At 35.6% G+C, this 25,886-nt stretch overlaps 1 protein-coding gene across 5 annotated transcripts in view; it reads left to right on the forward strand.

The window, feature by feature from the left end:
* The window catches only part of LRRC28 (leucine rich repeat containing 28), a 124,088-nt gene that overhangs the window by 56,306 nt on the left and 41,896 nt on the right, over positions 1-25,886 (forward strand). For 3 of the 5 annotated variants that reach the window (XM_017518547.2, XM_017518541.2, XM_017518567.2), the window contains one exon: positions 24,326-24,532. The exons of the other annotated variants lie outside the window; for them this stretch is intronic. In XM_017518547.2, coding sequence (XP_017374036.1) covers positions 24,326-24,532 — 207 coding nt within the window. The remainder of the gene's footprint in view (positions 1-24,325; positions 24,533-25,886) is intronic. 5 annotated transcript variants of the gene reach the window in all.

Here is a 25,886-nt window from a genome sequence, read left to right on the forward strand (position 1 = left end):
TGGGAGGGTCTTTTCTCTTTTGGGGACATGGAATAAACTGTGTGTTGTGTACTTGCATTTTACTGCAACCTGTCATGTGAGGTCAGGTGTATAATTTTCCACTTGCGGCATCGTAGCTTTGTAGCATTTCACATTTCAGGTTAAGTACTTCTTTCGTTGCTTTACATGAATTTTGATATGTTGTATATTTGTTCTTATTCATTTCAAATATATTTTCTAATTTTCTTCACAATTCCTTCTTTATCCATGAGTTGCTTTACAAGTGTATTGTTCAGTTTCCAAATGTTTGGACATTTCTCAAGTTCCTTCCTGTTGTTGATTTTCAGTTTAATTCTGTCGTGGTCAGACTATGTTCTTGTATGTTTTCAGTGTTAAAAAGGAAATTTAGTAGGACTTGTTTTATATCCTAACATTTGGCAAACTGTGACACACAGGCCCAATCTGGCCAGTGGTCTTCTTGTGGTGGTGGTTAATTGCCTGCAAGTTCAGGATGATTTAGAAATTTTAAAGAGTACTTTAAAAAACCAAGAACATGCAGCAGAATCTGTACATGGCCTGGAAAGCCTGAAGTATTTATCATCTGACCCTTTACTGGAAAAATTTACCAACCCCAGCTCTAGAATATGATCTATCTGATATGGTAAATGTATGTGAAATATAAAAGGCTGAATATATATATTTCTTAATTTCTTTAAAAAAAAAAACCCTAAAGATTGTTTAAAGCAATAGTCATAACAATGAGAAAAGTGGAAACAGAGCTATATTGGAGCAAAATTACTGTGTTTTCCCAGAATTAAGCCAGTATCAGCCTGAAATATATTGTGATTAATATGTATTGTGATTTCTAGAACAATCACTAAAAAAGAAAACTCAAGAAGTATAGCTAAAAAATGAATAAAGAAAATTAAAACACACAAGTATTTCTACAGCCAGTCATGCATTGCTTAATGATGGGAATATATTCTAAGAAATGTGTTGTTAGGTGATTTTGCTGTGTGAACATCATGAAGTGCACTTAAACAAACCTAGTTAGTGTAGCCTACTGCACACCTAAGCCATATGGTATAACTTACTGCTCCTGGGCTACAAACCTGTGCAGCATGGTACTATACTGAATACTGTAGGCAATTACAACACAATGTGACTTTTTTCAAAAAAAACTGAGACAGTAACACACACATTAGTGTAGGCCCACACAGGGAGGTAATCAATATCGCTGTCTTCCACCAAATCTTGTCCCACCAGAAGGTCTTCAGGGACAGTAGCATACATGGAGCTGTCGTTGCCTTTACCTGGACTGTCTGCTGAAAGACCTGCCTAAGGCTGTTTTACAGTTAATTTTTTTTATAAGTAGAAGGAGTACACTCCAACAATAAAAGTATAGTATAATTAATAAACCAGTAACAGAGTTATTATCAGTCATTATGTACTGTATTTGTATGTACTGTTCTTTATATGACTGACAGCATAGTAGGTTTGTTACAATGGCTACAACTCTCACTATGTTATAGGAGTTTTTTAGCTTCATTATAATCGTCTGGGACCACTGTCTCATCTGTGGTCTGTTGTTGACCAAAACAGACCAAAACAGTTATGCAGTTCATGACTGTATGAGATAAAAAATAGTAATGGAAAAACAGAGACATAAAAAGACATTAGACGTAATTTTAAAAATATCAGAATTACAAATGTAATATAACAACGTCAGTAATTACATTAAATGTGACTAGTCTAAACACTACAATCAAAAGGCAGAAGTTTTCCAACTTGATAATAAAGTAAGACCCAAACTATATTTTGTCAGAAGAGATACAGTTTAGGATCAAAGGCACAAATAAGGCCAAAATAAAAAGAAGGAAAAAAATAACACCATGAAAACAGGAAATAGTAGATGTTTAATAACAGCTGCTATTTTTAATAACAGACACAATACACTTTAAGACAAGAAATATTGGAAATAAACAGGGACAGTTTATAATGATAAAAGGATCAGTATATCAGGAAGATACAACAATTCTAAATGTAGGTGCACTTACCAAAAGAGGCCCAGAATACATGAAGCAGAAAATGACAGAATTGAAAGAGGAAATAACTCAATTATGTTGAAGATTTTAATAATCCTCTCTTGGCATCTGAGAACAATCAAAGATATAGAAAACTTGAACAAATTTGTTGACCAAGGTAACTAGAGTTACTAAGGTAACTCTTCACTCAACAGGAGCAGAATGCATATTCTTTTGCAGCAAACAGAACATTCTTCAGGACAGATCACATGCCAGGCCATAAAGCAAGTCATAATAAATTCAAAAGAACTTGATTCCTTCCTGTTATTTTGAATTACCATCTGATAATCATTTTCATTCAGCCCTTTTAATATTTCTTATAGGGCAGGTTTGCTAGCAATTAATTTTATCATTTCTTATTTATCTGAGAATGCCTTTATTTTGAATTTATGATTGAAGGATAGTTTTCCTGTATGTAGAATTCTTGGTTGACACTTTTTTTTTTTCCTTTGCCTTACAGAGTTTGCCACTTTTAGGTGACAAAGCTGTGGGATTTTATCCCCTGCCTCAAATTGAGGGTGCTTTCCCTGGTAGCCAAGCTTTTGGTTTCCTTAGCCCTGTTTTGATAAACTATTCTTGTAGACTGAGCTGGGGGTAGGATGGGATAGGAGCCATCCCAACCAAGAAATGCTGCAGACTTTCACTGTTCTTGAATTAAGGTTTTCTCGAACAAACACTACTGAATGTCTGCCTTTGGTTGATTTCTAAAGTCCTGAAATCGTTTGTTTTTCACAGTTTTATTCAGTGTTATGCTTGTTTTTAGTGGAGAAACTTCACTGAGTTTTTCACACTCCCTAAGGCTGCTATTCTTTCAAAATATTCTCAAGACATTTATTTAATTAACTATTTTTAAATATTGGCCAGGTACGGTGGCTCATCTTTGTAATCTTAGCACTCTGAGAGGCTGAGACAGGCAGATCTCTTGAATCTAGGAGTTGGAAATTAGCCTGGGAAACATGATGAAACCCTGTCTCTACAAAAAATTAGCCTGGGGACACATGTCTATAGTCTCAGCTACTTGGGAGGATCACTTAAGCCTGGGAGATTGAGGCTGCAGTGAGTTGTGATCACACTACTGCACTGCAGCCTGGGTGACAGAGTGAGAGCTTGTCTCTAAATAAATAAATTTTTAAAAAATATAAGGAGCTAATAGAGCTGTGGAATCCATATTTTTGTTATAAATTTGTAACACTATTATCTCTGATTCTGTGGAACTTCTTCTAAAGTTATTGTATAAGTTCTCATATTCACAGTTATTGACAAAAACATTGAGAATATGTTTTTATGTTCTTCTGTTTACTGAGATGGTATTTGTCTGGGCATGTAAACTGATTTAAAGTGTATGAAAACCTTCCTACCCCCTTCATCTAACCTGAGTTTTAAGTTTCTCTATAAGATGTTTGAACATCAATCTTTCTAGTGGAAAAAGTAGTCTTTAACTTGTCATTTTAGCTAATTATTCTTATTACAAGCATACATTTAGAAATCTTTCTGGTATTGCGTTTTTTTGGTGTGTGGCTCATGCAGGACAATGGAATTTATGTCATTCTTCCAGATTCATATAGCCAAAGACAAATGTAAATCTTTGGTTAGGGAAAGTTTTTTTTAAAGCTGAGAGCCTAAAGTTATAATTATCAGAGCCTCATAAATGTTGCATGTACACAAGTATTCCAGTGATCACAAGTGTTAGACTAGGATTTAGTATCCCATTTTAATTTCTTTTCCCTTGAGGATAGTCCAAAATAATTCCTTTTTATTTTTCCTATATAAAAGGAAAAAAAAAGTTTAGAACTATTAAAAATGTTTATGCCTTTCTGATGGAGCACCTAGGGAAAATGTGCCTTAAAATGTTGATGACCAACCGTTTCTAAACTTTCTTTACATGTTCTGTGAAAATGTGTGTGGTGGCCAAATGGATGGCAGCCTGCTGGTGAATCACAATTAAGTGGATTTCCTGACTCAGTAATGTTCTGTGATATGCTGATGTGTATTATGATAAACACTATAGCACATTGTTTTTCCTAAACTTACTAGACCATTGGAACATTGCTCCTAACTGGTGTTCCTGTGAACACAGTTGGACTAACCACTACTTGAGATGTGTGTTGTTCCACAAGGTCAGTAGTAAACATTATTACAGACATTTGGTTTTTCTTAAAGTTAATTTAAAGATTAAATGTCAGCTCTCTTTTAGTTCATTTTTTAAAAGTTGCTTTTTAGGGTGTTGTTTTGAAATAATTTCTATATTTGCTAACCTGCCAGTTCAGATAATAGGAGAATAGAACATAAAATTAATTTGGAAAATGTTAATATTCCTGGAAATTTTATTTGCAACTAAAGCATTCCTGAAAAAAAAACTTATAAAACACACATCATCTCTGCACCATTGAACTGTTTGCTATTTTCTATAAACATACAAGTTTTATTGTTCTTTTCCACTGTTCTGTTACTTCTTATTACTGAGGAGCATTTTAAACTTTGTTAATGCAGTACACTGCAAAAGATTTATAGAGCGCAATAAAAGATTTTGAATTCTGGTATGTGTTGACTGGCTTGCAGCAAAGCAGTAGTCCTCTTTGTAGTATTTTTGGAAAGATTGGGAAATAAATAGAAATCTGAAGAAAATATGTTTTTGTGTGTTCTCACTAGAAGCATCATATAACTTTATAATGCTTGTATTTGACAGAAACTGTGAAATATGAGATTTAAAAAATTTTTTATGACAGAACTTGTGAGACCCTCAGCAATATAGATTTGCATAAAAGCATTATATATCATTTATTAAATTTTTGTTTTCTGTTGCATTATATTTCAGTGAATCAGAATATCAATAGGAAACTCAGATTTTTAGAATTTTAATCACAGATTTCAGTGTGATAATTATTAGCTAAAGTAAATACAACTAAGAAATAAAAATGTTACAGGTGTTTAGAATTGCTGTATTTCTTGTTGTAAGGAATCCCAAAGTGTGTGAGGAGGCACCATTAAATAATTAATTTTTATTATAGAAGTAGTACATGGGCATAGAAATAAAAATTAACAGCATAGGAAATTTTGAAAAGATAACATCTTTATGTGCCACATTTCATTTCTACCCTGATATTAATCATTTTTGAGTCATTTTTGTCACTGTAAGTGGTTATCTCAGAACTCTAAACAAGAGCAGGCAGTAAATTTAGAGACTTTGTTTTTATATTAAGATTAATACATGCATATTCAGAAATCTCTAATGCAACTTTTCCATGTGTGGGAAGTAGAAAAGTTCCTTTTTAAAGTATCTTTTCTTGTTTAAAGAATAAGTGAGTTAATAACTTTGTTAATCCCTATTCTATGTAGCAGTTAGACATGCCATGCTTACAGGCACGTAGTACACTCTGTATCCTTCCTTGTACTTTAACCAAGATATCTGTGCTGGATGTGCTCACAGGCATGTCCCAGCTCTCCATTGCTTTTACCTGTTCAGAAAAGTTTTAAATTGTTAGCCAATTGGGTTTTAGTTTAGATTGTGAGGTCTGGCTCCAGCCCGTGGAGATCAGATATAGCAGTAAGGATGACCCCAAATGCGTAAGGAAAAAATTTGTGTCTTTTCCTTTGTTCATTGTACTCTGGTGGCAAGATGGCTAGTGAGAGTACCCATCCTGCAGTCCAGGAAGTAAAAATTGCATTGCTGAAATATCCTTTGTCTCACTGCTAATTTTTCTTTGTAGCACTGAGCATCTATTTCCAACATCATGTAAATTGTGATGTGAGTTTCTTATTGTTTCATACAAAGGCTATATATTAATATTTAGAAATCAGAATTATGTACTGAATTTTATATGTAATTCTTTTAATTAATGGAGAGATTTTTTTTTAAACTAATTTATGTGTTGTGCATAATGTGTTTTTCCAGTGATTTCTAAGTGTTCTCTCAGTGGAGGTCATCAACCACTTTCTATTTTCCGTGGTAGTTTTTTTATGGGAATTTCAAAGAAATTAACTGGAATGAATCAGTTTGATAATTTGAAATATATGTACACTAAAGTGTTTTCCTTTAAAATTTCTTCTTCTTTTGAATTTAGAAAGTGAGATGAAAGCAGTCATCATTGTGTCATTCTTTCTAGTGAGTAAAACAGAGACTGCTTTTACTTATTCTGTGAAAAGTAGTAAAGTTAAAAAATAAATTTTTATTCTGGACTATGATGCTGTGATATTTCTTGAGGCCATGATTATAATAGTTTTATACCAACAATAGACACCTAGTGGCCTCATTCAGGCCAAAGCCTAAAAACCCCATTGTGCTAACTCAGTAAAGAGAAAAAAGCCTACCTAGAAGAAGTCTGTAAAATTGACCATCCCTAAAATAAAACATAAAATGAAAATCTGCCTATGTGATCTTCGTGAATCTTGAAGAATGAGGACGATAAAGGATTTTTCCAAATAGAAATCCATGTACAGACACAAAGCGATAACAAAGACCTAAGTTTTAGAATAAATGCTTTTAAAAATCAAAGACAATGTATCTGAAAAAGAGATAAATGCTATTTCTCTGTAGCAGTTAGTCATAATTGTAACTTAGCAAGAATACTTTAATGACTAGCTGTTTAGGTACTCAGTGAACACCTGGGAAATAACTTATTTGGAAGAATGCTGAATGAAATTCTAGTGCATAATTTAGTCACACACAAAGCACCAGGTAAAATGTCAAAACAATGTGATTTTTTTTTTCAGCACTGTCTTTAACATTTAAAAATTTCTACTGGGAATTAATTGGCAAACTTGACACCTAGACATAAATATTTGAATCAAATTCGTTTTTCCTATATTTCTCAAATGTCATATGTTTGGGAGCATTTGATTGATTGATTGATTGATTTGAGACAGAGCCAGGCTAGAGTACAGTGGCGTGATCTTGGCTCACTGCAACCCCTGCCTCCTGGGTTCAAGTGATTCTCCATCCCAGCCTCCTGAGTAGCTGGGACTACGGGTCCCCCCACCATGCCTGGCTAATTTTTTGTGTGTTTTTTAGTGGAGACTGGGTTTCACCATGTTGGCCAGGCTGGTCTTGAACTCCTAACCTCAGGTGATCATCTGCCTTGGCCTCCCAAAGTGCTGGCATTACAGGTGTGAGCCACTGTGCCTGGCCTCCAGCGTTTTATTTTAAAGCTCCCAAGTAATATTTAATTATCAGTTGTTTTTTTTTTTTTTTTTCCCGAGACAGAGCCTTGGTCTGTCACCCACGCTGGAGTGCAGTAGCGTGATCTTGATTCACTGCAGCCTCCACCTCCCGGGTTCAAACACTTCTCCTGCCTCAGCCTCCCAAGTAGCTGAGATTATAGGTACCCGCTACCACACCCAGCTAATTTTTGTATTTTTAGTAGAAGTGGGGTTTTACCATGTTGGACAGGCTGGTCTTGAACTCCTGAACCTGTGATTTGCCTGCCTTGTCCTCCCAAAGTGTTGGGATTAAAGGAGTAAGCCATTGCGCCTGGCCAATTATCTTTTATAAATATAATAGATATTCTGTTAAGAGGGCTTTTTAATTGCTAATTTAATTTTTCTAACTTTAAGTTCTTCTCGTATATTGCTTATATTAGAAAAATGCAAAATTAATAGATTTTCTCAGTGTGCTTCCTGGTATTGTTAACTTTAAATCGTGGTCATTTGTTACTAAATATAACCTGCCACACATTCAAAAGTTATGAATATATAGCAAGCCCTTTATAATATGGACATTTGTGTCCTTTACAGGCAGACCGTAAGTAATGTATTACTGAGGGTTATAAAAGTGTTAATCATGAGTTCATGTTTAAATTTGTAGACCATTACTCTTTAGAACCAAAATAATTGCTGGATAGGTTCCAAAGCAAGTCTCCCAACACCTGATTAACTCCTGGTGCCTTTGAAACATGTTATGTACTTGGAATTATAGGAGGGAACACATGCTAGTAAGCATGCAGCTATAATGGAGTGTGATAAGAGCATGAGAGGCCAGGTGCTGTGGCTCACACCTGTAAGCCCAGCACTTTGGGAGGCCAAGATGGGAGGACCACGAGGTCAAGAGATGGAGATCATCCTGGCCAACATGGTGAAACCCCATCTCTACTAAAAATACCAACATTAGCTGGGCATGGTGGAGTGTACCTGTAGTCCCAGCTACTTGGGAGGCTGAGGCAGAAGAATCACTGGAATCCATGAGGTGGAGTTTGCAGTGAGCCAAGATCATGCCACTGCACTCCAGCCTAGGCAACAGAGGGAGACTCTGTGTCAAAAAAAAAAAAAAAAAAAAAAAAAGCATGGAAGAAATCTGCTGCTGCTGTTTGAGCCCGCAAGCAGTCACTCCCTGAGACTTAATGGGTCATGATGTGAACCCAAATAAAACTATTTCTGGGTCATTAAACAGACCAGGTAAGGCATAGATTTGGTTTTGCCAAACTGGGTGGAACTGGTTGTACCTTCCCCAAATGTGAAAATGGTGTAATAAACAAATATACCCCGATTCCAAATTTATAAAGTCAGATCATTGTTAATTCCTTCAGATTAATCTTGTAGATACATTTATTCCAATAAGACTTTGTGATTTTAAGTTTAAATAAGATCTAATCAAGTTTCTTAATAATTCCAAAAACAAAAGAACATCATTGTTATAAGCATGCCTCTGTGCTGTCGTTGAATATGTTCAGGTGGATCCCAGTGTTTAAACATTAAAAAAAAATATTTTCTTTTGGACTTGCCTTCAGAGTTTCAGGTATGTTCTTCTCAGTATAATTGGTGGTGTCATATCCTTATTGTTTGGGGGATGGATTTGATCCCTAGAATCCATGAAAAATATTTATATCAAGATCTTAAGGGAATTTCAAAACAAATTTCAAAAATATTAATGAACACATATCATTGGATTGGTTTTGCTGACTTACGATCTTGAAGGGCAATATTTATTTGCTTACATGACTTCTGACATGCCTGCTGAAAATTTAGTTATTTTATAGTCAACTCTAAGTTATGCACATTATATTTATTTCTGTAAAACTGTGTCAGCTATATAGCAGATCACACATGCAGATTTGAAAATGCATAACAGACTGGGGCTATTTAGCTGTGGGCAGCTGGTCTTCTGTCAGTAATGTCTTACAGAATACTCCCATCACTTGCATTCACAGAGATAATTATAAGACATTAAGGAAAACTTAAATTATGTTAAATGTGCAGCAAACCTCTAACAGTCTTGGATTTCACTTTTTTCCCCCCCAAGGATTTGTGAGTTTCCTCAAAAGTCTACAACTGTTGTAATTTTGCTAAGCAACAAATCTGAATCATAAGTGTGAGATTTGTATGCAGCTGCAAGTCTGGTCTGTGGTCACTGAACAAGTGAGGCAGTTTAAGGAATACATTAATTAAGTCAAAAAATATTTACTGTGCACCTACCATGTGCTGGACTCTGTTAGGTGCTAGGAATATAGGGAATATAGCAGCAAATAAAGTCAAAATCCCTGTTGTTTTGAAATTTATTTTCTAGTGGAAAGTAACACACTGTCGTTTAACATGTAAATAAATGAATAAGTAATTAAATAAGTAAATGCAGGGAGGGGAATAAATAGGATGCTACAGTTGAGAAATAGAGAATCTGCTTAAAGTCAGGGAAGGCCCTTGTGAAAATGTGATAGTGACGTTCTGAAGGACAAGAAAGAGTCTACAGTTTAAAGAGTTGGGAAAGAGCATTCCTGACAGTCATAACAGATTCAAAGGCTCTGAGGGAAGAAATAACTTGACTTTTTATTGGGCCAGACAGAGGACAAGGTAATTAGATTATAGTGAGGTAGGGGAGAGAGGTGGGCCAGGGCTGATCTGGTATGATGTTACTAGTAAGATGGTGTTAGAGATTTTATTGACGTGTAGTGGAAAGCTAGGGCAGAGTTTGGGGCAGAGAAGGACCATGATCTGACTTACATATTAATATCACTTTGGCTTCTGTGAAGAAAACAGACGGGAGGGGGTGAGAAGACCAGAGGAGGCTTGTTGGATGAGTTCACTCAAGAGATGGTAATAGGGTGAGCTTGGTGTCAACAGTGGAGGTGGAGAGACGAACAAGATTCCGAATGTATTTTGGATTGTGGCCTCTTGTGGGGCACTCACCTACCTTTGTTCTCTATTTCTCTTTTTTCTGTAGAGGATATAGGTTACAGTGGTGTTCTTAGATTTGGTCATTACCTCGTTCATGAAATATCAATAAAATAAGGCCGTATTCTTTGCTTTTTTAAATAAAAAAAAGATTAGAAGGTTTTACAAGGTAAACTTTTCTTACCTGGAAAGTTATCTTCAGACCCCTATTAAGGTCCAGATACCATTTTACAGTATGTTAAACACATTCTAGTTATTCTTTCAGCAAAGAGATAATGGTGCCTCCTGTGTCCCAGGCACAGAGCTAAGGCATGTTATTGCAAAATTGGGCAAGACAGTCCCTGCCCTTTAAAAAGTCGTGTCCTGAGGCAAAGCAAGCAAGAGCCAAATAAACAGCTAAGTTACTATTCAACTTTGTAAAAAGAAGCAAGCTACCGAGTTAGCTTGGGTGGACGGTGGCTAATGGAGGCTTTGACCGCTTTGTTGATGCTGCTGATTTGTCTGTGATATTTATGTATTGTATTTAATTTCTGTTCTTTTCTATTTAGTAATTTCTCACAATTTCTGGTCCATGATGACTGCCAGTATTTTTTTTACTGCTTTTCTAGATTCTCTTTCCTACCTTTAAAAAAAAATGTACACTCAGAAACATCTCAGAAGTATCAAAGTTTATTTGTATTATTAAGCATAATTTACCACAATCTGATTTTGGCTCCCTGGTCTGTGAGCATGATTCAGCCCACATGTAGAGACCAGGTTCTTTCTAGATAGGCTGCTTATTTGCAGTGACCAGTCTGGATTTAAAAATACAAGTACAATAATTCAGTGTTAAAGGACTTAATTCTTGTATCAGAGAATCAGGTTAAACTCCTTCTTAAGAAGATATGAATTCTGCTTTTTAAAAAATGATTTTAGAGTATATCTAGGATTTGATCCCAGTTGTCACAAGGAATGTCTAACAGGTTGCATTGTTTGATAATAGCATTTAACTTAAGGGTATGTGACATCCTGAATGCTGTTCTTAGCCTTAAAAATGGACTGCTATTTCAAATGAATCTGAATTGCTTTTAATTTTTTTATTTGTCCAAGGAAGGTAGTGCTTCCCAGTTTCTGAAAGTCATCTATCTCCCAATAAAGAGCCCTTTTCTCCATATTAGAGTTAAGCATATTTGCGTTTGCAGTTATTTTCATAACTACATCAATTACAGAAGTATTTATATTGATTTTACTTTTATTATATTTTGTAGTATGATGAACTGAAAATTAGAAACAAATACTGACTTTTCTGTTACATATTATTGTATGGGATATTTCAATCACTATTAACCTCCTGAGTTACATGTTCCTTTTTTTTTTTTTTTTAAACAGGGAATTTATGATCTAAATAGTTGAGTAAATAGCCCATCGTTGCATAGCCCATAAGTAACAGGATTATGGTTTGAACCTATTTGTACGTACCAGAGTATGTACATTTCACAGCTCAGTCAAGAGAAAGTAGTTATAAAAAGGAAGACTTACTGTACACTGAATGAAATTTGGCATTGAAATTTTGTCTTTATTTGTATAGTAGTCCCCTTTTGTCTGTGGGGGTATGTTCTAAGACCCCAGTGGATACCTAAAATCTCAAATAGCACTGAACCTTATAAACACTACATTTTCTTGATCTGTTAATCTAAATGACTAAGTGATTAATGGGCAAGGAGGGTAGACAGTGTGGATACACTGGATGAAGGGATGATTCATGTCACAAGATTTCATCATGCTACTCAAAATGGCATGAAATGTAAAACTTATGAATTGTCAATTTTTTGAATTTCCGTTTAATATTTTCAGACTGCAGATTGACTGCGGGTAATTGAAACTTCAGAAAGCTAAACCGTGGATAAGCAGGGTTACTGTATGTTCTCAGCCTAGTGTGGTCTGGAGCTCAACTTTGAGCTATTTTTAGGGGTATCAGAAAAAGCAAGTGCTTAAAAAAAGCAAGCCTTGTTACTGACTCTCTGTGGTCACTAACTTGGTGTGGAGTGGGTGGCTTCCTTCCATTCCCATTTAAATTTTAGGTTAGGTCCATTGTGGAAGACAGTGTGGTGATTCCTCAAGGACCTAGAAATAGAAATTCCATTTGACCCAGCAATCCCATTACTGGGTATATATCCAAAGGATTATAAATCATTCTACTATAAGGACACGTGCACATGAATGTTCATTGCAGCACTGTTTACAATAGCAAAGACCTGGAACCAACCCAAATGCCCATCGATGATAGACTAGACAGGGAAAATGTAGCACATATACACCATGGAATATTATGCAGCCATGAAAAACGATGAGTTCCTGTCCTTAGTAGGGACATGGATGAACCTGGAAACCATCATTCTCAGCAAACTGACACAAGAGCAGAAAATCAAACACTGCATATTTTCACTCATAGGCGGGTGTTGAACAATCAGAACACATGGACACAGGGAGGGGAGCACTACACACTGGGGTCTGTTGGGGGGAAATAGGGGAGGGACAGCAGGTGGTGGGGAGTTGGTGAGAGATAGCATGGGGAGAAATGCCAGACATAGGTGATGGGGAGGAAGGCAGCAAATCACACTGCCACGTGTGTACCTATGCAACAGTCTTGCATGTTCTTCACATGTACCCCAAAATCTAAAATGCAATAAAATTTAAAAAAATTAAAAAAAAATTAGGTTAGGTCATTGTGTATCAGCACAGAACTATTGATTTAAAGGGGACTTGCTGTGTTTTTCTTTTGAAATTAGCACCATAATGTTATTTTTATGCTTGATCTAAGTAATTACTATGTGGCAATAATAAAATCATTTTCAGGATACTCTATAAGTAGCTGAAAAGTTTCAATGTATTGTAAATTTAGCTCAAAAGTAAACAATGCAAACAATTGTAAAGTTAGAGACACTAAGGAAGTGAGGTGTATAGACTTACGTTTGCTCCCAGGGAGGAGGTAGAAAGGATTGGGAGTGGTGTAATGACCAGAAGACCAGACGAAAAGAGAAGAATTCTACCAGGATTCCAAAGAGAATGCATTATAACTCTGTCAGTAATACAACATTAATTTCAGCATGACACAGCAATAAGTATTTTTGAAGATGTCAATAATGTTAAATTTTTTTTTTTAATTATACTTTAAGTTCTAGGGTACATGTGCAGATCTTGCAGGATTGTAACATAGGTATACACGTGCCATGGTGGTTTGCTGCCTCTATCCCCCCATCACCTACATTAGGTATTTCTCCTAATGTTATCTCTCCCAACCTGTCCACCCTGGCTATCACTCCCCTAGCACACCACCCCACAACAGACCCCTGTGTGTGATGTTCCCCTCCCTGTGTCCATATGTTCTCATTGTTAAATATCCACTTATGAGTGAGAACATTTGGTATTTGGTTTTCTGTTCTTGTGTCCGTTTGCTGAGAACAATGTTTTCCAGATTCATCCATGTCCCTGCAAAGGACATGAACTCATCCTTTTTTATGGCTGCATAGGATTCCATGGTGTATATATGCCACATTTTCTTTATCCAGTCTATCTTTAATGGGTATTTGGGTTGGTTGCAAGTCTTTGCTATTGTAAACAATGCCATAGTGAACATATGTGTGCATATGTCTTTATAATAGAACTATTTATAATACTTTGGGTATATACCCAGTAATGGCATTACTGGGTCAAATGGAATTTCTATTTCTAGATCCTTGAGGAATCGCCACACTGTTTTCCACAGTGGTTGAGCTCATTTACACTCCCACCAACAGTGTAAAAGTGTTCCTGTTTCTCTACATCCTCTCCAGCATCTGTTGTCTCCAGATTTTTTAATGATCGCCATTCTGACTGGTGTGAGATGGTATCTTGATGTGGTTTTGATTTGCATTTCTCTAATGACCAGTGATGATGAGCATTTTTTCATATGTTTGGCTGCATAAATGTCATCTTTTAAAAAGTGCCTGTTCATATCCTTCACCCACTTTTTGATGGGTTGGTTTGTTTCTTTTCTTGTAAATTTGTTTTAGTTCTTTGTAGATTCTGGATATTAGCCCTTTGTCAGATGGGTAGCTTGCAAAAATTTTTTCCCATTCTGTTGGTTGCTGGTTCACTCTAATGATTGTTCTTTTGCTGTGCAGAAGCTCATAAGTTTAATTAGATCTCGTGTCTATTTTGGCTTTTGTTGCCTTTGCTTTTGGTAATTTAGTCATGAAGTCCTGGCTTATGCCTGTGTCCTGAATGGTATTGCCTATGTTTTCTTCTAGGGTTTTTATGGTATTAGGTCTTACATTTAAACCTTTAATCCATCTGGTGTTAATTTTGGTATAAGGTGTAAGGAATGGGTCCAGTTTCAGCTTTCTGCACATGGTTAGCCAGTTTTCCCAACACCATTTATTAAACAGGGAATCCTTTCCCCATTGCTTGTTTTTGTCAGGTTTGTCAAAGATCAGATGGTTGTAGGTGTGTGGCATTACTCTGAGGCCTCTGTTCTGTTCCATTGGTCTGTATCTCTGTTTTGGTATCAGTACCATGCTGTTTTGATTACTGTAGCCTTATAGTATAGTTTGAAGTCAGGTAGCATGTTACATTTTTAAATGGTAAAATTATGGACATTTATTAAAAAGAAACACAAAACCATATTTAAAAAAAGACTTCAGAAAAAATACAACTAATACTTTATTAGAAATCAAAACAGCTAATACACTTATTAAATTATGTGAACTTATATCCAGAATAACTTTTCTGCATCTCTTAGTGTTCAGATAACAAATATGTGGATTTTAAAAATTATCTGCTTTAATATATACGTTACATGTAGCATTTAGAAATAATTCTGGTTTTAAAAATAATTTTTTAGTTACTATTTTTATTTTTTATCTTAGCATACAGAAAAGTTCACCCTTTTGGTGTACAGTTATGTAACTACCACCACCACAATCAAGATACATGAGTTAACAGTACACCCCAAGGCTTCTGTGCCCTAGTATACCAGCCTTTGTCTACCCCACCCAGGCCCTGGCAATCAGTGTTCTGTCTTCTAGTTCTGTTACCAAACTGAACTGTGTTCATTTGCCAATGCACAACAGAAGGCCAAACAACAAAGCACTGGTTTTTGTAGGGGGAAGAGTTTATTGCAAGGCTACAAAGTAAGGAGACTGGAATTGGGCTCAAATCTGTCTTCCCAAGCTGGTGGTTGAGGCAGGTTTTATAGTCAGAGGATAATGAGGAGTGATCTGATTGGATTTACAGTAAGGTGATGTGGTGGGGGGGTTTGACCTGACTGGATCCTGCCATGTGGCATATACACTTAATTCAGTTCCTGTTCTTCAGTCTGCACCATTAGGTTCCACCCATTGTTGCACGCTTGGTTCATCTGGGCATGTTCTGGTTAGGTGACCTTCAACCTGGGATTCCACGGCAATTGAAAAACAACTCACAACTTTGTTACATAAAAGTTGAACTAGATAGGTCTGGTGCAGTTACAGTTCTATAATTTTGCCTTTCCCAGACTATCATGTAAATGGTATCATATTATATATACCGGGGGTCCCCAACCCAGGCTATGGACCGGTACCAGCCATTGGCCTATTAGGAACTGGGCTCCACAGCAGGAGATGAGCAGCAGGCTGGTGAGTGAGCATTACCACCTGAGCTCCACCTCCTTTCCAATCAGTGGCAGCGTTAGATTCTCATACGAGCTCAAACCTTCTTGTGAACTGCGAACGCCAGGGATCTAGATTGCATGCTGCTTATGAGAATCCAGCTAATACCTGATGATCTGAGGTGGGACAGTTTCATCCTGAAACTTCCCCCACCACCACCAATCGATGGAAAAATTGTCTTCCACGAAATGAGTTCCTGGTGCCAAAAAGGTTGGGGACCACTGGTATATACCATCTGAGTCTAGCTTCCTTCCTTCACATAATGGATTTGAGATTCAATCGTGTTATTTGTATCCATAATTTATTCCTTTAGTATATCATTGTATGCACATAACCAGGATTTGTCCATTCACCTGCTGAAGGGCATTTATTGTTCTTTTTCAAAATTGTTTTGACTGTTCTAGGTCCTTTGCATTTTAAATATAAAATTTAAGATCAGCCTGTCAATTTCTACCAGAAAAACCCTCCTGGGATTTTGATACTGATTGTGTTGAATCTGCACATCAATTTGGGGGAGCATGTCATCTCACCAGTGTTGTCTTCAAATCTATAAACATGAAATATCTTTCCATTTATTTAGATCTTCTTTAATTTCTTTCAGCAGTATTTTGTAGTTTGCAGCATGTAAGTTTTATACCACTTTTGTTCAGTTTATTACCAAGTATATCATTTTTTTGGTGATGGTGTGAATGGAATTATTTTCTTAATTTAATTTTGGAATTATTTTTTTCCTGATATATAGAAATACAGTTGATTTTCTAATATTGATCTTGTATCTGGCAACCCTTTAAAACTTGTTTATTAGGTCTAATAGTTTTTGTGGATAGCTTAATTGGTGTTTTCTACTAAGGATCATGTCATCTGCAAATAAAGTTTAACTTCTTCTCTTCAGTTCTTGATGCTTTTCTTTTATTCAGTTTTTGCCTTCTGGCCTTTGCTAGAATCCCCAGTACATTGTTGGGTAGCAGTGAAGACACACAGCCTCCTTGCTTTGTTTCTGATTTAAGGGAGAAAGCACTCAGCCTGTCACCATTAACCTAGTATACCTTATGTTCTGAGCTCGAGGTGTTTTGTAGATGCCCCTTGTTGGCTGAAGGAGTTACCTTTTGTTCTTAGTTTGTTGAAAGTAGTTATTGTGAGTGGATTTTAGATTTTTAAAAATGCTTTTTCTGCATCTATTGAGATGATTATGTGGTTTTTGTTCTTATTCTATGACCGTGTATATTAAGTTGATTTTTCAGGTGTTAAACCACCCTCACATTTTTAGCGTCATACCCACTTGTTCATGATAAATAATCATTTTAAGTGTTGCTAGCTTTCGTTTGCTAATATTTTAAGAATTTTTGTACTTATGTTCATGAGGGATATTGGTCTGTAGATTTATGATGTTTTTTATGGTTCTAGTATCAGTATTTTATGGTTTTTAGTATCATTTTAGCTCATAGTATGAGTTGGGAAGTTTTTCCTCCTATTTTCTGAGACACTTTGTGAACAATTGATATTATTTCTTCCTTAAGTATATAATAGAATTGAAATATTTGATGGAATAGAAAAGCCATCTGGACCTGGTTATTTTTCTTATGGGAGAATTTAAAGATTTAAAATTACTAATTCAATTCAAAAAAAAATTTTTTTTTTTTTTTTTTTTGAGACAGAGTCTTGCTCTATTGCCTAGGCTGGAGTGCAGTGGTGTGATCTGGGCACACTGCATCCTCCGTCTCCCTGGCTGAAGCGATTCTTCTGCCGCTGCCTCCCAAGTAGCTGGGATTACAGGAGTGCGCCACCACGCCCGGCTAGTTTTTGTGTTTTTAGTAGAGACTGGATTTCACTATGTTCACCAGGCAGGCCTTAAGCTCCTGACCTCAAGTGATCCACCTGTCTCGGCCTCCCAAAGTGCTGGGATTACAGGCATGAGCCACTGTGCCCAGCCACTAATTCAATTTGTTAACTTGTAATACACCTATTTAGATTTTTAATGACTTCTTGAATTTGATACTTTTTATCTTTTTAAAAATATGTTTAGCTAAATTGCTAATTGGTTGAAATAAATGTGTTCATATTAGTATGTCCTTTTTAATCTTTTTAATTTCTGTAAAGTCAATAGTGATATTTCATCCTTTCTTTCTAGTTTTGGTAATTCAAGTCAGTTTTCTTTTTCTATGTATGTGTTTATTTGCCTTAGTTAGTCTAGCTAAAGATTTGTCAGTTTTGTTCTTTTTAAAGAACTAACTGGTTTTTACTGATTTTTTTTTTCTGTTGCTTTTCTGATTTCTAGTTCATTGATATCTACTATAATTTTTTTTCTGCTTATTTTGATATTAGTTTTTGCTTCTTTTTCTCCTTTCTAAAGGTGGAGAACTTTCTTTTCTAATACAGGCATTTGAAGCTTTAAATCTCCCACTAATCCTTTCCTTGGCTGCATTCTATGAGTTTTGATACCTGTACTGGTTGTTTCTATTTGGCAAAATATTCTCCTAGTTTCCTTCTGATTTCTTTTATTATTATGGGTTATTTAGAAGGGTGTTGTTTGATTTCCTAGTATTTGGGGATTTCCCAGATTTCTTTCTGTTGTTGATTTCTAATTTAATTCCTTTTGGTCAGAGAACATACTTTGTATCATTTCAATTATTTTAAATGTAAGACTTACTTAATAGTCCAGCATATGGTCTGTCCTGGAGAATATACCATGTGTACTTGAAAAGAATATGTGTATTCTGCTGTAGTGTTCTTCTTATATGTCAAATTAGGTCAATTTGGTTGCAGTGCTGATCATAATCCTGAAAGATATAATCCTGAATGTTAGGTCCCCAAATCTTGAAGTCTTAAAAAATCTGATTTCCTGTCCAGGCACAGCGGCTCATGCCTGTAATCCCAGCACTTTGGGAGGCCAAGGAGGCAGATCAACTGAGGTCAGGAGTTTGAGACCAGCCTGGCTAACATGGCAAAACCCCATCTCTACTAAAAATACAAAAAAAAAAAAAATTAGCCAGCTGTGGTGGNAAAAAAAAAAAAAAAAAAAAAATCAAGTTTCCTAAAAATCAGAACTCCTAACATATAAAATTCCAAAAGTCACAATTGTGAAAGATCAAAATCCTGAATGTTGAAATCCTGAAAGCCAAATTCTAGGGAAGGAGTTTTGGTACATTTTGGTTGTACCAGGATAGTTGTAACATGCTAGGTGGAACCATTACCTTGTTACTGTCTTTATTTTGAAATTAAGTATGGTTTCAGGAGACGCATATGACTGCCAGGTTGACAAGAAGTGGACTCATGGACTTAATTTTAGCTATCGACTTGACTGAATTAAGAAATACCTAGAGACTTGGTAAAGCATTATTTTGAATGTGTCTGTGAGAGTTTCCAGAGGAGACTAGCACACGAGTCTGAGTGGAATAGGTAGGGAAAATCTGCCCTCAGTATTGGTGGACACCATTTAGTAAGCCAGGGGCCGAGAGAGAACAATTACTGAAGGCGAATTGGTCTCTCAGAGAAGGGACAGATATTTCTCCTACTACCTTAGACATTAAAACTACAGGTTTGCCATCCTTTGGGCTCCAGGATTTACACCAGCAGACCCCTGGTCCTGAGGCTTTTGATCTCAGACTGAGTTGCGTCATTGGCATCCTTAGTTCTGAGGCCTTCAGACTGGGACAGAAACACACTGTAGATATCCCAGGGTTCCAGCTTGCAGACAGGCTGTCATGGGACTTCTCATACATGAGCTGATTCTGCTAATAAATCCCTTCTCATATATCTACACACATATCTTATTGGTTCTGTCTCTTTGAAAAACCTTAATACAGATTTGGTATTGGGAAAGCCAAGTGTCATTCCTTCTTACCATTTTCCCTATAACACAATGGAAGGGATCAGTGAAATTGTTCCCTTGCAGAAATGCTGTGATAAATTAAGTGTATGAGGCTACATAATGGTAAAAGATAAACTTTAAAATATAATGGGTGCTATGAAAACAGAAAATCACTTAATTGTAACAGTCAAGCAATAACCAGACTTTCAAATATACAGCATATACTCAGAAAATTTGTAGACCACAACCACCCTCTAAATACTAGTGGAGAGAGTGTTTTGAAGATCATAGAAGTGAAAATGCAGGCAAAAATTACAAGAAATCTCCCCTGCCAAATTTTTCAATGGTGTACAACTTCTTCCCTTCACACAGTGCCAGTTTGTTATTTCATCTTCAAATCATTTCCAACACTGGAAGTATAAATTGTATAAAAATTTAGGGAGCTGTGATTTGTTTTGTGCATTTTTATAAATTTGAGTCCATAAAAGTGCATTATCACAGTGTTAACTTTGGGTATAAGCACTGTGCATGTATGAAAAAAATTCAACGTTCCTCAGTAAATGAAGAGATGTCCAAAGAGATTGGCTCTTTGGATATGGATAACTGTATACTCAGTGATGACCCATCACAGTTTTTCATTGATCTCGTCAGAAGACTTAGGTTGTTCATCACAGTATTTCATGCAGCTGACTACAGTTATAAAGCTGACTGCACACAGTTGTCAACCATAGTTGTATGCATTTATGCATTTTGGTTTTTGACATATTTCCTTATGAATATGGTTTTTCTGCTTGTAACTGTTATACCCATGCAACTATGATTAATATATCTGAGTGTTTATGCTTGCAAAAAAATATATATGTTATTATTGCCTATTTTATTGTGTAAAGTGACCTGTCAAATATTGTTAGGTTTTTATGTTTCTAAAATAAACCCTCTTTTTAAAATGTATGTAAGTGTCTTTTTTTTTTAAAAGAATTTTTAAAAATTATTTCTTTCCAGAATTATACTTTTGGGATTTTGATCTTTCAGGATTGTGATTCTTATTCAAGATTTTACACTGTTTGGATTTGGATCTTTCAGGATTTCAACATTTGTGGTTTTCAGGATTGTGTCTTTTAGGATTATGGCCCAAGCCCATTTGGTTGATTGTGTAGTTTTAAGTTTTCTATATTCTTGCTGATTTTCTGTTTAGTTGTTCTATTTTTGTTGAGAGTAATGTATCAAAATCACCATCTATCATGTTGAAATGTCTGTTCTGTCAGTTTTTTGCTTTATATAATGTTGGGCTCTCTTGTTAGATGTCTGTATATTTATAGGTAACTTATCTTCCTAAAATGTTATGCATTTTACTATTATGAAATAATCCTCTTTGCCTCTTATAGTATTTCTTGTCTCTTTTTTTCTGATATGAATATAGCTGCTCTCTCTTATGTTATTTTTTGCATGATACGTATTTTTTTCCATCCTTTTACTTTTCAATCTATTTGTGCTTTTGAATCTAAAGTGTATTTCTTATGGATAGCATATTGTTTTTTATGCAGTTGACATTCTTCCCATTTGGTTGGGTTACTTAGTCTGTTCACATCTAATGTAATTATTGATATGATTGTGTTTATTAATACATCAACCATTTTACCATTTGTAGTGTATGTATCTTGTATGTTTTTTTCCTGTACCTCTCCTTTTATTGCCTTTTTTCATGTTACTTTTAGTGTGCAATTTCAATTACTGTGCTGACTTTTTTTAACTATGTATTTTTAGTTATCTTGTTTCCTCTGAACATGATGAGCCGTTTTTCTATTGATGCTTTCAAGATCTTTGTCTTTCATAGTTTGATTATGTGTATAGGTGTGGGTCTCTGTGTTTATCCTGCTGGGTCTTTATTGAAACTTCTTAAGTCTTTAATATTTCTCATCAAAATTTAAATTCATAATTACATATTGTTGTTATTTTACAATAATGAAAAACAAATTTAAAATGAAGAACAAGTGCAAGCCTTAGTAATTTTTGCAAAAAACAAAATGTTTTTACATGGCACACTTAATTATTTTTGAAATAGTTCAAAATCATTTTTTATTTTATTATTTTACTTCTTTCTTGTAAATTTTGATGGATTTTTCTCAGATACCTTTAGGTACATTGCTTGTAAATAATGTAATTCAGAGGTATTGATGACATTTTAATTGTTTTTCTGTAAAAATAAATTTTTAGCATTGGCATTAGCACACTTGGAGTGTAATAGTCTAGAAGCTTGTAACTGTCTTTGACTTTTTCTTATTATTTTCCACATCCAATCAAGCCTACCTCATGCTTTTGTTAAGTACCTCTGGAATTTGCCTTCAAATTCTAATGCCCTGCCTTTGTTCTAGTCAAATGTCTACTTGTTTTGTCAGCCTAGGATCTCTTTCTATATCCTTGCTTTCTTCATATTTGCCTGTCTAACCTTTCCAAAAAACGTCCTTTCATCTTTTAAGAATCTTCAGGAGATGTCATATTCTCAAAATAGTAAGTCCAGGCTCCTCTTCCCAGTATTTATTTATCTCTGTATTGGATTTATTTTCTGCTCTTCTCCCATTGGTGTCTTTGGTATTTCTTGGTCCCCAGAGAGCCTGTTGTACAGCTGTATTTTTCACTTCCATGCCTTTCCTCATGGTTTTAGCCCCATCCCTATGCCCTGTGAAGGCTTGATGCGTTTTCTTTGTGCCATATTCAAATTCCCATCTCCAGTAAATTTTGGAAGAGTTTCTCCAAGCCTTCACGTAACTTGCTCTGAGCTCCATTTGCACCTTGTCTGTTGTGTGCGATGTGCTTCTCAATGGCAGAGGCCTTATCTCATCCTTGTCTCGACATGGCTCATGGTATGTCTGGGAATAACCACATAGCTATTTTTTGGTTTTTAAATTTAGTTCTTTTTCTTTTTTCTTTGTATTTCTTCTTATGACATAAAATATGATGATTCTTTCTCGTGTTTTATCCCCACACACCCAAAATTGGCAGCATTTTTGTTTTGGGAAAGAGATAGACAGGCTTAGTAAGGTAGAATATTGTGTCAGTGCAGCCAAGTGTGAAATTGACTCCCCTGTGCACCAGTTAAGTTCAAGTAGAAAACTCCCCTTCAGAGTCACAGGCTGTATACCGAATCCTGCCCGCCCGCACTGCTGTAGATGTATGTTTTGTTCAGTGTTGAGGAAATTGAGCAGTAATGTATGAACTTCCTAGCACAAATTTGTAAATATTAGAATAGTTTAAGTTAGGGTATTGTGTACTTGTATTACTTTTATAAAGTAAAATAATTATTTAAAATGCTTCTACTAAAAAAAAAGTCTATAGCAAAGATCAGCAAACCTTTTCTGTAAATGGCCAGATAGTAAATATTTTTAGGTGTTGCAGACCACATTTGGTCTCTGTCACATGTTCTTTGTTTTTATCATTGTTTACCATCCTTTAAAAATGTAAAAAAACAGTTTCAGCTTTCAGGCAGGACAAAAACAGGCCTTGTGTTAGATTTGGCCTGTGAGCCATAGTTTGCCACCACCTGGTCTGTAGCAATGAGAAAAGCTAATCTGTTTAATTCAGCATCCAAGACATCAGAAGATTCTTATCCAGTGGAGAAGACATTGCTAATGCTAATCCAAGTCTTGAACAAACTGTAATGTGCATAGAGGGGTGCTGTCAAGTAGTAGAGCATGGCCAACCTTAACTGAAGAGGACTGGCTCAGAAACGGGGCAGGATGAGAGAAGGGGAAGAGATGGCATCACAGTGGTCTTCAACATCTAAGTCTACATGATGTAAAAGTGGACTTGTCCTTCACAGTGCTAACTATAGAGTCTTCAGTGTAATGTACTGTCCTGGGAAAGAGTAAATGTCCTTCCTGTAAAATGGAAGGATTTTCCCTGAGAAGGACTAAGTTCCTTGTAAGGAACTCCCTAATCTTCACTCAAGTCTTAGTGATTTGATGTATGAAAAGGACATAATTGTACTCACCATGGAACAGATGACAACTATAGACATCGATGATGAGGGAATTTTGGAATAAATGGAAATATTTAATTTTGGCATTAATCCTTATAGGATATGTATACTTCGGGTTTTTTAAAAGAAGTCACATGCTTGAACAGTATCTAAAAATGTTCTTTAACTGTAGCTCATTTTATTGTTATAATCTTTACTGTGGTGAAAATTTCCAAAAGATTCTAATTTCTACTCCAGAAATCTGTTTACTTCATATGAACACCATCCATCTAAGTTGCACTTACTTCACTGCTGTAATTCATAAAATCTCCATTTTCTACTTAGATGGATGGGGAAATCACACAAGTGGCAAAAACCAGGTTCCTCGAAGTGACTGTAATTGTTCTTTTCTCACCCTAGCAACAATTTTGATTCATCAAGATGCAGAAGCCATAGTAACAGACTTCTGGTTCAGATTCACCACTTTGTGTCTCTTTTTTTCTCCATGCCAGCCAGCCTTTTCTTCACTTAAGAAATTCTGGCAGGCTAATTTAAAGACACCCACCTAGGTTGTATTATTTGCATTTTCACCAACAATCCTGTACTTCAGTATTCATGTTTATGGAAATAGTTGCAGCTACTGATTTCATTTGGTTAAACTGTTTTAATACTGATTCATTTTGTTTATTTCAGTTCATAAGGATGCAATTTATCCTAATTTTGATTTTGGTTGTAGAGGTTGGCGATTTGAAGGAGCTGCAGACACTAGACATTTCTACCAATCGTTTGCTAACTTTACCCGAGAGGCTTCACATGTGCCTTTCTCTGCAGTACCTCACTGTGGACCGAAATCGTCTATGGTATGTGCCGCGCCATCTCTGCCAGCTGCCCAGCCTCAATGAGCTCTCCATGGCTGGAAACCGTCTTGCATTTTTGCCACTTGGTAAGTGATTGTGTTTAAAGTAAAACAGCCAAAGAATAAGATGGAAAGCCTTTGTTTCTTTGACTAGGACCAATTAATTAGTTTCCCTTCTCCTGTTTATCTTAATGACTGCTTCTCTCAGTTTGTTTTTGCAGTGAACAAAGCCTCATTCCTAGTTAACAAATGGAATTTATTTCAGCTAGGGATTTTATACTTTAGAAAAAAGAAATCTGTGCTAAAACTGTGTTTAGGGACAAAATATGTGAGATGATTTCCTCTGAGAAAGGAATTAGAGAGAGAGAGAGTGAGAGAGAGAGAGAGAGAGAGAGAGAGAGAGAGAGTGTGTGTGTGTGTGTGTGTGTGTGTGTCTAAGGTATTGAACAATATGAAAGGATAGCTACTGGTACAAACATACTGGTTTAGATGTTGACTTCTCCCCCCAAAAAATGATATTGGGTATCCTAATAATTAGTATTGCCAGAAAACCAGATTACAAAACTTTAAAGACCTTAAAATTGGCTGAAATGCCTGCTGAGCTAAAAATGTCAGCTTGGCTAAGAAATAACCTATTATCCACTATAGAGTTCTGTAACTGACCCATTTTGACATATTATATGTCAAAGTACAGAGGCCTTTAATAAAACAGTACATTTATTTTATAGATAACTCCATAGTTTTGTTAACTTGTAAGAAACAAAAGTGCTATTTCAAAAAATAAGAATATGAGGCCCCTTCAAACCTTAAACTGTCACAATAAGCATCATATGATTTTGCTCATAAATGCATTTTTATAGTGAATAATTTATCTCTGAGGGCAGTAAAGTAAATAATTTACTATTCCCTAAAGGAAACATTTTCCAACATAATACAATGCACATATTACTTTCAGTTTAATATGTTCAAGATAACTTTAAAATACTGGATACCTCAAAATCAATTGAAGTAATAATCAAATTTAAGGAGATTTGTTTAGCATAAATATAATTAAATTTTGTACTTATAAAATTAACAAAATGAAATGAGGCTGTTTCAGAAGCAAGCTACATTTCTAAGAAATCAGAACTTCCTTCGAGAGAGAAAAATATCAAATATAAATAGAAAGTACTTTTATTTTTTGAAAATAAAAGTACCTGCTACACTAACCCCACAGGTCATAGACTAATTATGGTGGATAAGCACCAAATTACAAATCCAGAGATCCAGGTGATAGCATGATCCCACCATACTGTGACAGTATGTGACCTGGAGTAAATCACCAGAACCTCCCTGACCTTCATCAGTTTTATTTTCTGTGAGCCAGAGATCATATTTATCCTGCTTCTTTACACTTATTTTGAAGTTGAATATGATAGTTTATGTATAAGAATTACAAAGC

Source organism: Cebus imitator, unplaced genomic scaffold, assembly GCF_001604975.1.
Source record: "Cebus imitator isolate Cc_AM_T3 unplaced genomic scaffold, Cebus_imitator-1.0 Scaffold19, whole genome shotgun sequence".
NCBI classification, from domain to species: domain Eukaryota; kingdom Metazoa; phylum Chordata; class Mammalia; order Primates; family Cebidae; genus Cebus; species Cebus imitator.